At 39.7% G+C, this 17,589-nt stretch overlaps 1 protein-coding gene and 1 long non-coding RNA gene across 11 annotated transcripts in view; one reads left to right on the top strand and one right to left on the bottom strand.

Annotated features, from left to right (window-relative positions):
* Positions 1–17,589, top strand: part of TMEM108 (transmembrane protein 108) — a 359,971-nt gene that overhangs the window by 172,182 nt on the left and 170,200 nt on the right. For 7 of the 10 annotated variants that reach the window (XM_042956442.1, XM_042956437.1, XM_042956435.1 and 4 more), the window contains one exon: positions 14,345–14,430. In XM_042956442.1, the coding sequence (XP_042812376.1) occupies positions 14,391–14,430 (40 nt within the window). In that variant the 5' untranslated portion in view covers positions 14,345–14,390. Of the gene's footprint in view, positions 1–14,344; positions 14,431–17,589 lie in introns of those variants that run through there. The other 3 variants (XM_042956441.1, XM_042956436.1, XM_042956444.1) reach the window with 2 other exon arrangements.
* LOC122230553 overlaps positions 7,877–17,589 on the bottom strand; it is a 92,928-nt gene continuing 83,215 nt past the window's right edge. Inside the window, exon 3 of the long non-coding RNA XR_006207537.1 lies at positions 7,877–8,231. This is a non-coding gene — a long non-coding RNA (uncharacterized LOC122230553). The remainder of the gene's footprint in view (positions 8,232–17,589) is intronic.

Here is a 17,589-nt window from a genome sequence, read left to right as displayed (position 1 = left end):
CTTTATTGAGTGGACAATCTGCTCACAGTTGTTATGAGTAAGGATTCCACAGAGCATTTTCTTTCCATGTAGCCTATGAGCTTAGAACTTACTAATAGTATATTAGACCGGTGATGAAATGGAATTTGTTTAGCAAGATAATTACAAAACAAGTACAGTGTCCCTTTCCAGAATATATAGTGTCATAGTATGATGGTAGCCATGTAGATTGATCTAGTCCTTTTGTAAGATCACTTAGCATCATTTGTAAGATCATTTAGTATCATAAATTTATGTATATACCTCTCTTGACCTGGCAGTTTCCTTCCAGGAGTCAAGTCAAAGGAAATGATTCAAAGTGAAAAATATGAAGACAGTGTAAGGGGATTGCACTCAGCAGGGTAAAAGAAATCATCACAGCAGCTTAACAAAATGGACCTTTATCTTTCTCACATAACAAGAAGTGAGGAGACCAATATTCAGGGCTCCTGAGGCAGCTCCATCATACCATCAGCCTCCCAAGCAGTGGTTTTTGTCCTCACTGTCCCTTGTGGATGTAGGATGGCAAGTTTATTTCATGTCATTGTTCCAGATGGGAAAAGAAAAAAATAAGGAAGCCAGCTTAAACTTTTCTAGGGTGAACTTCTGTTTCTCATTAGTTAGAACTATGTCTCTCCTAACTTCAATGGAGACTATAAAATTAAGGTTTGGCTCAATGTTAGAAGGTGCAGGAGAGACAGTAAAGTATCTCCCAAAATGAGAAGGCACTTTGAGATTGGAAACCGAAGCAGACCACTCCATACAGTTTACCGAGTTTTATTCAGGGTAACTTACTGACAGGGGGATTGAGCAAAGGACAATCCACAGCAGGTGCATAGTTATTCTCCACAAAATCTTACCTTAGTCCACAGATTTTATAGAGTGAGGGGACATGCCAAAGGGCATTGTAATGAGATGTTACACACACCTCATGGGGCTTACATGCATCTAATTGACAGCTACCTTTTAATTAGATCTTGTGGCACAACCTGTGTATTGGGAAGGGGAAAGACTATATTATCTCTAATAGATTCATGGGAGGCCAAAACAAACCTCCCCCTGTCCCAGATGTGGCAGGCATTTCTAAGGTATGTATATTAATCTCTCTGGGGCTCGGAACATGTAGCCCCAAAAGACATCACTGAGCTAACATGAACAAAATGGAGGACCAAAGATAGAGTCAGTATGGTCAGCACGCCTACAGTTAGCTATATTGGGTCAGGTTAACCCAAATAAGGTTTTGTTAGTAAGGTATACTGAAAGGATGTCTTGATAAAACAACTAGTAATATTTTCCATAGTAATCAAAGTACTGAAGATAACAAAAGCAAAATAATGATGCCCCTCTTAATGTCTGTTTGCAGAGTAATAGGTAAAATGATCTATTATGTGATGGAATATTGTGTAACTCTATTAATTATAGTTGGTTCAGGAAAACAGAAGCCACTCTGTGAGGAATAGGAAATATTTTTTATTTTTTATTTTTTTTTAACGTTTATTTATTTTTGAGACAGAGAGAGACAGAGCATGAACGGGGGAGGGTCAGAGAGAGAGGGAGACACAGAATCGGAAGCAGGCTCCAGGCTCTGGGCCATCATCAGCCCAGAGCCCAACGCAGGGCTCGAACCCACGGACCGTGAGATCGTGACCTGAGCCGAAGTCGGACGCTTAACCGACTGAGCCACCCAGGTGCCCCAATAGGAAATATTTTAGTACAGGGAAACAAAAGCTTATACAATCTTTGGAGGGCTGGGGGAGCAAAGGTCAGGAAAGCCACTCTCTTAGTTTGGATTCCTCACAAAGTAAAGCTTGAGGTAAGGACTTAGGAGTAGATAGTTTACTTGGGAGCTGATCCCAGGATTAGCAGTGAGAAATAAGGCAAAGAGGAATGGCCAACAGGGGTGTGTTGTAGAGATTGCATTATGGGAGCTTGATTCTAGCAGAACCTACTTAGAAACCTATGGAATCCATTCCAGAATTGTCCTCCCATGGGATGAAAGGTAGGAAGAATTATCCATTGCCTTCCAAGAATTGCCCCATGGATATTAACTCCCTGTATTTCTGAGCTGTACCACATTTTTGTGGTCCCAGCCGACTCCCATGACATCTGCAATGTCAGAGGAACCCTAGAACAGAAATAGAAATGTGTATCTGGCACTTGAGGAAGAATGCTGCCACCATGGAGTTGAAGCTTGTATGGAACTGTGCAACCATGGCTGAAACCAGAGGGGAAGCCAAGAGGATATAAACCAAGGTGCAGTCATTTGCTATAGCAGATTTTAGGAAATTGGATATGCAGGAGACATGAAGGAATAGCCAATAAAAGCCTTAGCTGCCTGTAGCGCCTAAGTAAATAGATGGTTCTCTGGTGGACCCTCAGAAGTCTCTGACCAAACCTTCTGCCTTTTGTCTAGTGCTATTAACCCACAGCTGCTACTGGAGAATTATGGCTTTTCTTTCACCCTTCAAATGTCACGCTCTGACTTCTAATCAGTGATAATCTAATGGGAATCTAATCTGATGACAAGGATCTCTAAGAAATATAGTTTTTTTCCAAGTTTCATGCCCCTGAAAGGGTTGAGATTGTCCTAAGTATCAATAAATTCTATCTGGCCCAGCAACAACTGATGAATTACCTATGAAGAGTTTGCAAAAATATGTAGAAATTGAGGGGGTTTTAAATTTTTTTTTAATTTTTTGACAGAGTGGGAGAGAGGGGTGGAGGAAGGGAGAGAGAGAATCTTAAGCAGGCTTCATGCTCAGCATGGATCCTGACATGAGGCTCGATCCCACAAACCTGGAATCATGACCTGAGCCAAAATCAAGAGTCTGACACTCAACCAACTGAGCACCCAGGTGCTTCTATGTAGAACTTGTTTTAATGACTTTCTATTCGCTCCATTGGTGAGGGAGGGAACTCACCCTAGGGGATGAGCCAAACACGCAACACAGGATGCATGTGATCAACAGCAGTTGATTAGTCACATGTACTCAAAGCTTGGGGGGGGGGGTGGTAAAAACACTGCATGTCACACAGGGCTACTGGGGAGTTGCACTCAGGAACAGCATGAATAGCTAGGAGTTGTGGGAAGCAGGTTTGTGGTGTCAAGAGGGTGGGGTCCCCCCTGATTCCCGGGGAGGATGTGATGGGCTTGTTTGAATAATTCCACTTGCTTGTTAGGAACTAAAACCTTCTACTCAGGGATAAGCAGGAACTATGCCTGATACCTTTGATAAGGAGAGTTGCTTTGCTAGGGAACCTTATCCAGAGGGAGTTAGGCCATTCAAGGCCCTCTTGATTTTACCAAAAATCAAGGCAGCACCTAATACTATGCTGTAATTTTAGGCTTTATGCCACATACACAACAATCAATTTTCACTAGTTTGGGTAGAAAAAAAAGGGCATGTCTTTTTTTTTTTTTTTTCCAATTAAGATTAAATGGTTCTCATTTAATTATCTCATTTTGCAAGGCAGCCCTTTCTTCCCAAGATTTCCTCTATTTTGTGGCAAGCCCAAGAACCTCAAAGTCTGACTCAATTGCAAGGATCAGTGCTTGGGATAACATCCCCTAAGAAGGGAAAAGAAAACAGGGCCTGGCACTTAGGGAGCATTGGAGAATATTTGAATGAACACATGAACCAGCTAGCAAGCTGAGCCAGGAGAGAAATCCCAACTTCTTCACTGCTTTTGTTTCCGTAGACACTTGGTGTCTTTGGCCGTACAGCAGTCACTTTCCACCAGCTGTTGGTGTCCGTGGGTTCAATACCACCTTGTCCCTGGTGGTTGAGGAGTGTTGTCTCTCCTCCTTAAATCTGAAATTCAGTCCTCCCTGTCTCAACAGCTGCTGCTACAGACTTTAGGGAAAGTGGAAAGAATCTGGAGCCCAGGAAGCATTGTCCACCCAATCTGCCTTTATCTGAACCACTTTCCCTGTCAGAAATAATATCACAGTTTGCTGCATTATATACTCACTCTTGTTTTTCTGTGCACCCCCCACATACATTTTCCTCAGCCTCTATAACTGTGTCTACATAATTTTCAATTAAATAGCTATTTAAATTTAAATGTAAACATTTTTCCCAAGTTACACTAGCAACATTCTAAGTGCTCAGTACCACCTATAGTCAGTGTCTACTGTATTGGACAATATAACTTATACAACTTTTTTATCATTACAGAAAATTCTGTTTGAGAGTGCCACCTGTATCAATTTTGTGGATCATTTATGCATTTACTGAATACCTGCTATGTGCTTGACCTTATTCTAAGCACTGAGGGCATAGCAGTAGACAAGATAGGCAAAATTTCTACCATCCCAGAACTTACATTTTAATTCACAAATCCTACATCTAAATGTCAGTGTGTATCAATAGCTTGAGGAAGGACGCCACTGGAAAACAGATGGCTAATTGTTCTTAAACATCCTGATTCATCCCCAGTCTGATTTCTTTGAGGTATAGCTCAATTTTCTTCAGTTTTTGGAGCTCTGAATTTTATACTCCTGGTTTGGGCTGATTTGCAAGGCACAAATGGCTTACATATTTGACTCACCTTTAAGTATTGACTGTCATTGTTAAGTCTTTTAGATTCTGGGTAGAGGTTTATTTGAAAAGTAGTTGTTCTAGGATTTAATCATTTAAATTCATTCTGGCAGCTTGTGTTTATAATTTTAATTCATTGAAAGGTCTCATTTTTATTGAAGTGTATAACCACAACAGAGACTAGGAAATACACTGTAGTCATGTTGTTTTTCTACCACAAATCCATGTTTTAATACATGCCACCCCCCATGTAGGTGTTACTACTCATACAGCATTAATATTACTAGCCTAAAAAGTTGAATAATGGAGATGGGTGACATTTTCAAAGCAGTCATTAGGATTCAAACATACTATGCTAATACTCTCAACAAGAGCCACAAATGCCAGCACCAACAATTCAAACTAACGAACTATAAACATTTGCACACTTGTGAACTGATCAATTGTAGTATGTTACAGTTGAAAGAGACTATGGAAATGGACCTTTCTGCTCTAATTCCCTCTTTCCTCATTTATTGGTCCTTTGAAGATATAAATGATTTATCCAAGGTAATAGTTAAAGAGTAAAACCCTGCCATAGCCAGAAATTCACTTTTGCAGAGGAAAGGTTCTCAGACTTCAGCATGCATCCTTGAGGGCTTGTTGAAGCATAGATTGCTGGGCCCTACCTTGAGAGTTTCTAATTCAGTGCTCTAGGGTGGAACCTGAGAATTTACATTCCTAACAACTTCCTGGTACTGCTGGTGGTCTGAGAACCACATTTTTAGAGTCAGTGGTATAAACAATGTGGTTACTGCTGTGAAGTTAATGAAATGATAAGAATGAGCCTACATAGCTAGCCCTAGGGATCTGAGGGTCCAGCTGCATGATCATATCTATCCATGTATCCACTGGTTTTGGCACCACGCAGTGCCACTTGGCTAGTGCCGTGTAAACATAATGGGGATGTAAACATTCTGGGTCTGATAGCTGCCTGGACTTATAAGACAGTGACATTCCAGCTGTCTCATGGTTAGTAGGCATTTATTTTGATCTGGGAAGATTGAGCCTTGGGGACCCAGCCTCCATCTCTCTGCCTCCCAACTTCTGCCTGCTGTTTCCCTGTCAGTTTTGTCCTTTCTTCGGAATATCCTTCCCTCCCCCAGAAAATGAGAACATTGGCCTAATCTCATTTGAGAAGCTGGAGAGTCACATAGTCAAATTGCATTGTTTAGGAATTTTAAAGCAGCAAGTGGTAGATCTTCTGTGGTTTAATGTACTCATCCTCAAACTCCTGCCTCATTGTCCTCACTCAGCATCTTTGTACTTTTTTTACCTTTACTAGTCAGAATCCTTCTTAACCTTGCAAGTTTAGCTCATATTCCATCTCCTTCAAAAACCTTGTCCTGCTACTCTCCAGAAGATGTTATTTTTCCTTCCTCTGAAGGGATAGGACATGTTTCTTGTACTTCTGTGCTCTAAACTCTGTTATTTCATTCCCAGAACAATCTTGTAGCATAGGTGTGATACCTGTTTTACTGACAGAAAATGTGCTACCCTTCTTGAGTCTCAGGGTCTAAGTTGTTATAATTTTCTAGAATACAGTGTAATAATTTGTCTTATACAACTGATAAGGGCAAAGCTGGCTATAGAGTGATTTTTTTTTTTGACATGATATTTGTTCCCCCCTGCTAAACTGCAAGTTCCTTGAGGGCAGGGATCATGTCTCATTTGCTTTTATTCCCAGTCCCAGTCACTACTACTAACACAGTACTTAGTACTTAGCAGCACTCAGTATTTTCCAAAGAAGTGGATCTCCAGGTTAATTGTTGTTTATGTTGTATCTTCCTGCCCTGATTCTCTGTGTAGTTGGCTTTGGTCCCCACAGAAAGGAGATCCTTTCAGTGTGGTTTATCCTCCCTGATCCCACACAGAATTTGTGGCCATGGCTGCCCCCTCTGTTTTCTCTGTTAATGCAGTCTTGGGGAAAAGGAACACCAGTCTACCTTGGGAAGAAGTGATTTGGGATTAGGGTTGTTTCAGCTTTATGCCAGTCTCTTAGTCTGTACGTGGCTTCCACACCCTCTTGACTTCACTGAACCACATTCTCTCTCCCTTTTAGTCATTATCTCCTTAATCTTCCTGACATCCCTGGAAGCCAAGTAGCAAGGACAAGTGAGAGGTATATCAAAGATAGATTGGGTAAAATATCACAAAGAATTCATGTTGCATGAAACTTGAATCGCATGGGAGGCTGTGGATCTAAATATTTAAGAAACACTGAATCGGTCATTTCTGTTTTAAACATAACTTGCAAATGTGGTTTCATCAATCATCCTACTTCCTTCATCTCCCATAAAATGCCAGTCTCAGGAATGAGAATAAGCAGCGCTGGCCTCCCTGTGGCTCTAGTGCTCTTTTAGGCTGGGGTAAGGGTCCCTGGTTCTTGATTGACTGCACATTAGAATCCCAAGGGAATCTGATTTAATCTACCCAGTACATTCCTCCAGGGTTCTAATGTGTAGTCAGGATGAAGAAGTACTAGATTAGGTTCTTGGTTTCCAACCTTGGTTGATCATAAGAGCCATCTTGGGAGCCTTTTCGATTGCTCCATCTAAGAACCTGGGAATTAGAATTCCTGAGGGAAAGACTTAGGAATCTATCTTAAAAATAGATTCTGACCATCAGCTGGTCTTGGGAATACTAATTTTGATACTTGTAGATATTTCTTCTCGCCCTTCCAGTTATCAAAGTAAGGTCTAATTATCAACATAGTTAAGTGGGCTGGTTAAGGCCCTCACAGGTGAAATAAAGTGTATTATTTTACTCATGCTTCCTGGAGCAAGGAATAAAGTTGAGAATTATCAGAAATGCTTGGAATATTGTGACTTCACTGTGGGACTGAACTTGCCCACACGGATCTTGCCCATCAACTTAATTCCTACTCTTCAGATAATGGCTATAAGTGTTCCTCTCTTCCCCGGGTATTGTGGGCAGCATAGTAGTGACTTCCTGGTCCTGTACCACATAGGGAGTGACTTGCACGCTACCAACACTGAGTTGCAGGACATCTTTGTATTGGGAGCAGACAACACTGCATTCCTCTGATGGCCTTGCCCACAGATTGAGGTGGAATCTATAGAGCCTCAAACTTCAGGCTGTATCTGTTTTATATTGGCCCACCTCACTCGTACCCGCATAATTTTTCATTTCATTATAATTTTTATTCCAGCCATACATTCAACAGACTCTGCATCTCCTATGGAATCACCAGACATAAATTACATATTTTGAAAGATTGTACCAAAGCCATAAATTAAAACCGTCTTCACACTGGCTCAAGAATTACAGAAGTCTTTATGTGGATTGAAGTTGGATGGGAGAAGCTCAGGAAAAAGAATGGCAGGGAAAAAAGACTGTTCTTGAGATCAAAATTAAAATTTAGCAAGGACTATGATATTAGGAATAATTTCACATACTGAAATGTATTGCTGGTTCATAGCATGCAGCATTATTTAAATCTTCTCTCCACATGTAAAACATGGTGATAAGAGTTTGCCTGTTTCATATGGCCTTCCCTCCCTTTCCATTGTAAAAACTTGGCACATCTTTTAGGACAAATGGCTGCTTCCCAAAGGAAATACACATATTCTTAGGTTCCAAAATTCAATTTCTAAAGATATTTTTCAGGCACTGCAAAAGAAAGAAAAAAAAAATGAATGTGTTTGCTGTGGACAAGAAATAATCTTTTTCATAAGCAGTCCAGTCAAAATGATAAAACATCCTCCTTTAGCATTTGGCATTGCTACAATATCATTTAATTCCCTGACCTCAGTGTATAGTTTTTAATCCCAAAACCATAAAAGAGGGAGTGTGGTATGTGTGCTTCACCTTGCACAAGCACCTTTCTGTCTCCTCAAATGAGATAAATGTCCTTAATACACTTTAATGCCATAAAAAAGAAGTCTGTGTCATTCTAATAAGCCTCAAGCTCCTGGTCCTATTTTTACCCCCTTGCTGACTTCAGTGGCTGTGGACTGCAGAACACTCTCCCCCAGCAAATGCAAATAAACTCCAGCTGGTCTTGAACACTCAGGCAATTACTTCTCAGTCCTCCAAGCAAAGTCTACATTAATTGATTCCTTTTTGTAGGCTTTTCCTTAGTAGAAGGGATCTGTTTTTGCCCTTCTGTTTGGAATTCAGCATCTCATGGATCTGACAGACTCCAATATTGTCTTTTATTTTTCAGAGAAGAAAATACGGAGGGGAAGAGAGGGAAGGGGCACTACTGAAGTGTTTTTTATCCTTCAGAGTTTACTAAGTGAGATCCTGGCTCCAAGGGTGGAGGGTAGATCTGCGTGCACTGCTTCCTAAGTCAGTACGGTTCTCTCCACAGACAGACATTTATTCTCCTCCTAGTTTACTAGAAAAGTGCTCATGCAGGTTCTGCACCACGAAAGCCTTTATAAATCGGAAATCACACAGTCCTATTTCTTTTGGCTTGTAGTCTTGCCCCATATGAATTAATTGCTAGTGTTTTAAAATAGGGAGAGATGTGATATATGGCTTCTCTTGAAAATTTAGGGAAAATTTTTTTTGAGAAGATTTTTCAGTTTAAGGGAAAAAAAGACTCCTTTTCCTACTGACAATTGGCAAGGGCCTAAAAATACCATTCCCTTGTGCTTTCAAGTTCACCATAGTCACCACTATTCCCTATAGACTCCCAGAACTGAGACAAAGTGACAGGCTATAGTCAGGCTCACAATGTCGATCATAGGTTCAGAGGAAAGTGAAATATTTCTTGCTCAAAACTGACAAAATTTGGAAGAACGATTGGAAAAGCCACAAGTTTCAGGAAAAATTATAAGAACATCTATTTCTTTATGGAAGTGAAGGATATTCTTGTGTTAAATATGCAGATCATCTGTATGAAAAGAATTTGACTAAAAACCTTTTCTAACCCAAACTTAGCCCTGTGGATACATGCATCTATTTGTGACTTATGATGTAAGTGAGGCTGAGAAACCTTCATATTTGCTTTCCTGAAGTAACCCACTGCTCATGATACTCAGGCCCTGGGGTAACTTGCCGAATATCAGTTCCTTTCACTTTCCTGATTTTTTTTCTCTATCCTCACAAGACCAAGAGCAGCAGTCTGTATGCCATTCGCTTGGGGGAAAGGGAGAGACAGAAGCAACGTACTAGATACACAGGAGGTGCTTCACTTAATTTAATTCTCTCAGTAATCTTTTTTTTTATTATTTGTTTATTTAAGTTCAAGTTAGTTAACATACAGGGTGGTATTGGTTTCAGGAGTAGAACCCAGTGATTCATCACTTACGTATAACACCCAGTGCTTATCCCAACAAGTGCCCTCCTTAATGCCCATCACCCATTTAGCCCATCCCTACACCCACTTCCCTTCCAGCAACCCTCAGTTTGGTCTGTCTATTTAAGAGTCTCTTATGGTTTGCCTCCCTCTCTGTTTTTATCTTAATTTTCCTTCTCTTCCCCTGTGTTCATCTGTTGTGGTTCTTAAATTCCTCATATGAGTGAAATCATGATATGTGTCTTTCTCTGATTGACTTATTTTGCTTAGCATAATACTCTCTAGTTCTGTCCACATTGTTGCAGATGGCAAGATTTCATTCTTCTTGATGGCTGAGTATTATTCCATTGTATATATACTACATCTTCTTTATCCATTCATCAGTCGATGGACATTTGGGCTCTTTCCATACTTTGGCTATTGTCAATAGCGCTGCTATAAACATTGGAGCGCATGTGCCCCTTCGAAATAGCATTTTTGTATTCTTTGGATAAATAACTAGTAGTGCAATTGCTGGGTCATAGGGTAGTTCTATTTTTAATTTTTTGAGGAACCTCCATACTGTTTTCCAGAATGGCTGCATCAGTTTCATTCCCAGCAGCAGTTCAAAAGTGTTCCCCTTTCTCTGCATCCTCACCAACATCTGTTGTTGCCTGAGTTATTAATTTTAACCATTCTGACTTAGGTGTCAGCCTCATTTACAAATGAGAAAGCTGACGATCAGGGAAGTTAAGTAACTTGCTTAAGATCACATAGCAAAGCTACTCAGTGGTAGGCCTGCCTGGTTCTTTTTCCTACAGCATGGTCCACCTGCTGCTCATTGAAATGCTTTCCCTGAGTTACTACTTAACACATGACTTGAGCTTTTGTTATGGGTTGACAAGGAGCAGCCATGCCAAGAATAAATAATCTGTTCATATTCCATGAATATGGAATGAATATGAGGAATTCCATCCTCATACTGAGGATGCTAATGCTTATCAAAAATTGTCTAATGATCTTTTCTTAGAAGTTAGTGATAGAAAAGGGTTGTATTCCTGAACAAAATGCAAACTGTACCTCTATGCAGCCAGAAAAAAAATTATGCTATCTTTTTTGCATTTACTTCTAGGAAGCTCCAAGACAAAAGTATTATTGTTTCATTGCATTTTATGGTAAAATTGATTTCCACTTTGTCCACATAATTTTGGATCTCCCTTTCTGATATTATTAATGTGCTTTGATGTGTTAATCTCTTATACAAGTTGCATCTAGTAGTAAGCCTCCTCAGATAACTTTTTAAGGAAAACAAAGGTATAAATAACAACCTTAAAGTTCAACTTGTACCCATAAAAATAAATTCTAAATTTAATTTAAATAAGACACTGGATTTAACAAAAGGGACTATCTGAGTAATATCCCAAAGTCTTTGTTTCATTTCTAGCTTAGGGAAAGCACAATTCAGAGATGGTCAATTCTTTTGATCTTCATAGCTACAATTTTTAAAATTTTATTTTTCTCCTCAGTACACTCAGATTTTGAAGAGATCAAGTCTTTACCAAATTAATAAAGTAAGTAGAAGATAATTACATCTATAATACCAATGATATTTTTTCTGGAATTTAATAAAATGATAAAGTTAATTTAAGGGAAAAACATACTCAAAGAACAAGATAAATCATAAAAAGTAATAATGGAGGACTAACTTTACCAAGAGTTTAATTTAAACAACGCTTATTATTATAGTAGAAGAATGAACAGAGATGTAAAATGTAACACAAAGTCCAGAAATAGATCTAAAGGAAATAAAAAATACCAGAAGAAAATACAGGCGACTATTTATGTAATCCTGGACTAAAGAAGGCCTCTCTAACCATGGCTGTGTGTGGATTGGTGTGTGTGTGTATCGTTCTTACAAAAAGAAAATGATGTTTTACAACATGGATGGACCTAAGAAACGTTATGCTAAGTGAAAGAGCCATATACAAAAACTATGCATTGTATGATTCTATTTATGTGAAATGTACAGAATGAGCAAATGTGTATAGCAGATTAGTAGTTGTCAGGGGCTGGGAAGAGGGGAGAAGGAAAGTGACTGCTAATTAAACATAGGAGTTTTTGGATTTTGTTTTTTAGGGTTTTTCTTTTTTTTTTTAGAGTGATGAAAAATGATCTGGAATTAGGTACTGGTGATGGTTACACAACTTGAATATATTAATGACCACTGAATTGTATATTTAAAAGGCTGAATTTGGGGTACCTGGGTGGCTCAGTTGGTTAAGCAGCTGACTTTGGCTCAGGTCATGATCTCGTGGTCCATGAGTTCGAGCCCCGCGTCAGGCTCGGTGCTGGCAGCTCAGAGCCTGGAGCCTGTTTCAGATTCTGTGTTTCCCTCTCTCTGATCCTCCCCCATTCATGCTCTGTCTCTCTCTCTGTCTCAAAAATAAACATTAAAAAAAGTAATAAAAATAAAAGGCTGAATTTATTTATTTATTTTTTAAAATTTTTTTTTTTTAACGTTTATTTATTTTTGAGACAGAGAAAGACAGAGCATGAACGGGGGAGGGGCAGAGAGAGAGGGAGACACAGAATCGGAAGCAGGCTCCAGGCTCTGAGCCATCAGCCCAGAGCCCGACGTGGGGCTCGAACTCACGGACCGCGAGATCGTGACCCGGGCTGAAGTCGGACACTTAACCGACTGAGCCACCCAGGCGCCCCAAGGCTGAATTTAATAATACATGGATTATATCTCAACACAAACATTTTAAAGATAAATCTGTTCCACTTGGGATATTATGAGAAAATAATGCAGCATGCCAGTAGAGAATGGTTAAAGAAAGCGTTAAAGAAAAAGATATTCAATGACATTTGTTAAGGATGGTGCGTCAGGCTCTATTCAGGACCTTCAGGACAAGTATAGGGAACCATGCAATGGGATATAACAGTTGGGGAGAGAGATTGGGCCCAACTCTGAACACAGCTTGGGCCAGTGGCCGTTTATAGCCAAGGATCAGGGTGGGGGTCAGTGGATGGAAAATGACTAAGAGGAAACATCAGGGGTAAAGGGTTTTGGCTAAACTGACCTAACAAGATTCTTGCTAAAGACAGGCCAGGGTAATTATCACCTGGGGCTTGATGGATACTGAGGGTGGAGGGTTCTGGTCAAACTGAGTTAGCGCGTGTTGTTGCTGAAACTAGGTGTTATAAGTGTGTGAATGGACCTAGGAGAAGGTCCAGGAGCCTGACTAAAGGATCTTTGTCAAATGTGAACTAAAAATTTTAAAAAGACAAATGATTAATAAACATATAAAATGCAAATTAAAGCAATAAGATGAAATATTTGCTTATTTATTGGCAAAGATGGAAAGAAATTATAAATTTCCATCATTGGGTAGGTTGTAGTGTAATGGATATTCCCACTTACTGGTATGGACAAAGGGTAATTTGGCAGTATATTTCAAAAGCCTTGTGTCCTCGTGGTTCCATTTCTAGGGATTTACCTTAAAGAAATACTGTGTGCCATTTAAAATAAAGTAGCAAATAGTAGTAACATAAGAAAATTTTTCTGCTAGGGAGAAAAATTAGAATGTATAATAGAGGCGGCTCCTGACTGGCTTAATCGGTAGAGCATGTGACTTTTGATCTGAGTGTCATGAGTTCCAGCCCCTCGTTGGATATGGAGCCTACTTAAAAACAAACTAAAGTATAATAGATAAAATGAGACAGATCGATAGAAGTGCATGTTGAAAGGCTGGAGAGATAGGTAATTTGTATTTCCTTATAGATTCTTATCTCTATTTCATTTAGCTTTATTTTCCAGATATTCTATACTGGATTATCTGTTATAACCAGAAAATAATGGAAAAGTTATTTAACATAATACAACTTAACATGTGGTAAAGCTTTTTGGGTGGTTTTGTTTGGTGAACACCACAAAAGAAATGAGATAAGAAATTTTTTGTTTTTCCTGTTTCAAAACTAGAGATTCAGGAGAAGCTAAGTGGAAATCCTCAAAAGTTCCAGTCAGACTCTCACTCTCTAATTGCCCACATGAGTTTCCTTCAGTGGTGTATAGAGTTTCAGTATTTAACCAGTCGATGAATTGGTATTTGTATAACGTAGACTGTTGTAAATTAGACTCTGATGGGGCCGACTGGATGGCTCAGCTAAGTGTTGTACTTTGGCTTAGGTCATGATCTCACTGTGAGTTGGAGCCCCGTGTTGGGCTCTGTGCTGGCAGCTCAGAGCCTGGAGCTTCTTCAGATTCTGTGTTTCCATCTCTTCCCACCCCCCCCCCTCCCCGCCTCCTGCTCATGCTCTGTCTCTCCCTCTGTCAAAATTAAATAAACATTAAAATATTAAAAAAAAATAGTTGCTGATGTATCCTTATTCCAAGAATTTTCCTCTTCAAAGTCAGGTATTTTAAGGATGGAGTTCTTTTTGATTGACTTGAATTATGTTCCCCAGGTGTAACAATTTTCTTCTCCTGATTTCCTAGACAGAATCATGAATAAACTGGAGGACAAGCAGGACCAGATGATACCATGAAGAGAAGTTTACAGGCCCTCTATTGCCAACTGTTAAGTAAGTTGATGTCACGTTTCTTTTAGAATATACCAATGTTATTGTTTGTCCACTGCCAGAAATTTAATACATTTTCTGGAGGAAGACCAGGGTTTTCTCAATAGAAAATTTTCCCTCTGTTTGATCTAGGTAGTTAAAGTGTCAAGCATTAAGTCATTCTATTGCTTTGGGCATCTGTTGTGATGTAGATTCCATTATAATAATACTAAATTGGCATGTTAATCATAGTTTATTCAAGGATGAGTGTCAAAAACATTATTGTTCTTGGTTTTGTGGCAGAATAAAGGGTTCCAGTATGACCTTCTGTAGGTTCCTTATGAAGAAGGAATGTTAGGCTGTGTTTTGTGGATTTTGTCACATAGAACTTGTTACTATTCGGTGACTATACAGCCTTTAGTTATGTGTGTTCCTAAATAATGAATGATTAAAATGTGATTTCTTTAGGTTTGGTGGTAGAATGAATAGCGTTTATGACTTTATGCATGTTGCTCATGTGTTTGGGGGGTTGTGCTACAAATCTCTAGTTGGGATTGCAATTGTTAATGAATGTAAAAACCAATACCAATACCAGTGGTGAGTTTGATGTTCAGATTTACCCACTTAAGACAATAGACATTGCGCATTCCAGGTCAAATCAAAGCCATTGGGTTGGGAAAACCTGGAGTTCACTGTGTTTGTCTGGTTCTTGCTGAGGTATGAAAAAGATCTATCTTTCCTACACTGGATGGTTCCTTTTTAAATTTAGCCAAGAAAATAACATAAGGAAAGATTGAGATGCAGATCACCAGTTGGCCCTTAGAATCTATCAGTTCAGGTTATGTTGCACTTCCAGTGCAAAGCACTTTATTTACAGAAAGTATTCTGGTTAGGTTTTTTAATTAACTTATTTCTGCTACTAAATTCTAATCCCTAAAACATGGATCACCTCAGCCTGTTTTCAGCTGGTGAAATGTCACCAAATTATATGGACTCTTTCATGTTCTTTTTCCATGTATTCTATAGGACTGTGGGTTTGTTGCCTTTTTTTTTTTTTTTAATAGTAAGCTGGCTTGTTAGAAAAAAAGGCTTTACAGATTGAAGAAGCAGTCAATCAACTAATGATTAACTCTGCCTTGATGGGAGAGGGATCATTTGAAGGTTAAAAAGGATTATACACACACACACACAGATACACTCCCCATCAAGAAGGGAAAGCAAGCTTTGTAGGCAGAAGAAACAGGAAATGAAAAAGAGCTTAGTAGATTTGGGAGGCAGCAAAATGTTTGTTGAGTTCATCACCTATGCTGGTTGTATGCCCCAAAGTTCAAGTAATATTATAAGGTCATGTATTATTTGAAAGATATCAGGTAAGTATTCTATGAGTCAGAGATCAAGTGCTGGATGCTAATGAGGTCCATCCTCCCAAGTAGAGCCTATATGAAAGCTGAAAGGGTTTTCCTCAAACATCTGGATAGCTGCAGAAGTCAACTTTGTCTTAACAGTTTCATTGCTTGCAGCCTTGCCTTGAAATGCAAGCAGCCCAGAGTAGGTAGTTTCCTGCTAGTTAGGAGGTAGGTGGTAGTGACCCTTAATAAACCACCCTGGTTACTAGGTAGCTGACTGTGGGAGTCCAGCTTTGTACAGAGCTGGGAGGGTGGAGCATTCGGGCACTGGTCAATTAGTCTGACTGCAGAGAATGGTTTTCACAAGTTCATGGAGATGAGGGGTTGTTATTTATAGCATTTTTTTTTTCTCAAGAGAATTGGATATTTTGTAAAACCTTAGGTAAAACTCTGGCACAATTCGCACTCAATAGCTCGTATGTGTCATGGGTTAGCCAATCATTACACCTGGATTAAAGTTATCCACAAACAGTATATTTTTTTCAGTGTCTAAAACAGACTTGAGAACTAGAGTTCTCTAAATATAGACTTACCATGTTACTTTATATAATTCAGCAAATTGATGTTTTTAATTTGGGGGGGAAAGCCTGGTAGAGTGTTCTGGTTATATTTTGTTCTGTAACAAACCACCCCAGAACTTTGTAGCTAGAAACAACAACAGTCACATATATTGCTCATGAACCTGCAATTTGGGCAGGGGTTGGCGGAGACTGCATAGTGTCTAGGATCTGGGCTGGAGGTTGGACAGCCTGGGGCCTGCCAACATCTTTTTACCCTGAGGCCTTTTCATATGACAAAGTGGGGGCTTCATGTGAGGCAGCATAGTGGCCTCATGGTAGTCAGACTTCTTGTATTGCAGATCATGACTGTGAGGCCAGGGCAAAACCTACAAGGCCTGTTATGAGTTTGCTTGGAAACCCAAGAGTAATACTTCAGTCACACCGTATTGGCCAAAGGAATCACTTAGACCAACCCTTATTCAAGGGAAGAGTTATTGAACGCCAGCTCTCAAAGGGAAGATTAGTAAGAATTTGTAATCCTCCTTAGTCTACTACAGAGAGTGTTTGTTTAAAAAAAAAAAAAAAAGCAATTACTTACTAATGGACATGAGTGAGTTCATGAGTCATCTTTATCATCAAAGAAGCCACTCCCTCTTGAGTGCCTACTGTATTCACAGACATCTGCTTATTAGTTTGTATCATGTCATTCATTCCAGAGGCAAATGCTTCAAGATAAAGAAGTGTTAACCGATGAGTAAGTTAAGGACTGTCCCAGGGTGACCAAGTAGTGAGTGATGGAGTTGGAATTCACATCCAAGTCTCTCTGATCTCTTTGTTCACACCTGTTTTTTCATCCTGCCTGTGTGCCTCCACCACACACAGGAAAAATCAGTAGTGTGACCTCTGTGCTGTCCATATGGCTGGTTAGAGGTCGTTTTGACCCGTGGTTGGTAAAGTTTGCATCCTATTAATGATGACAGGTGAAGCTTTAAGAAAAAAAATCCAGGCTTGGGGCACCTGGGTGGCTCAGTCTGTTAGGCATCCGACTTCGGCTCATGTCATGATCTTGCTGTTCAGAGTTTGAGCCCCACGTCAGGCTCTGTGCTTAGAGCCTGGAGCCTGTTTCAGATTCTTTGTCTCTCTCCCTCTCTCTCAATCTCTCTCTGCCCCTCCCCTGCTCATGCTGTTTGTCTCTCTATCTCTCAAAAATAAACAAACATTAAAAAAAAAAATCCAGGCTCTCTCTGGATCGTTGCATCACAATCAGTAGTCATTGG

Source organism: Panthera tigris, chromosome C2, assembly GCF_018350195.1.
Source record: "Panthera tigris isolate Pti1 chromosome C2, P.tigris_Pti1_mat1.1, whole genome shotgun sequence".
In the NCBI taxonomy this organism is placed as follows: Eukaryota; Metazoa; Chordata; class Mammalia; order Carnivora; family Felidae; genus Panthera; species Panthera tigris.
Note: the sequence above shows the minus strand (reverse complement) of the source record. Positions and strands in the feature narration are given on the sequence as shown.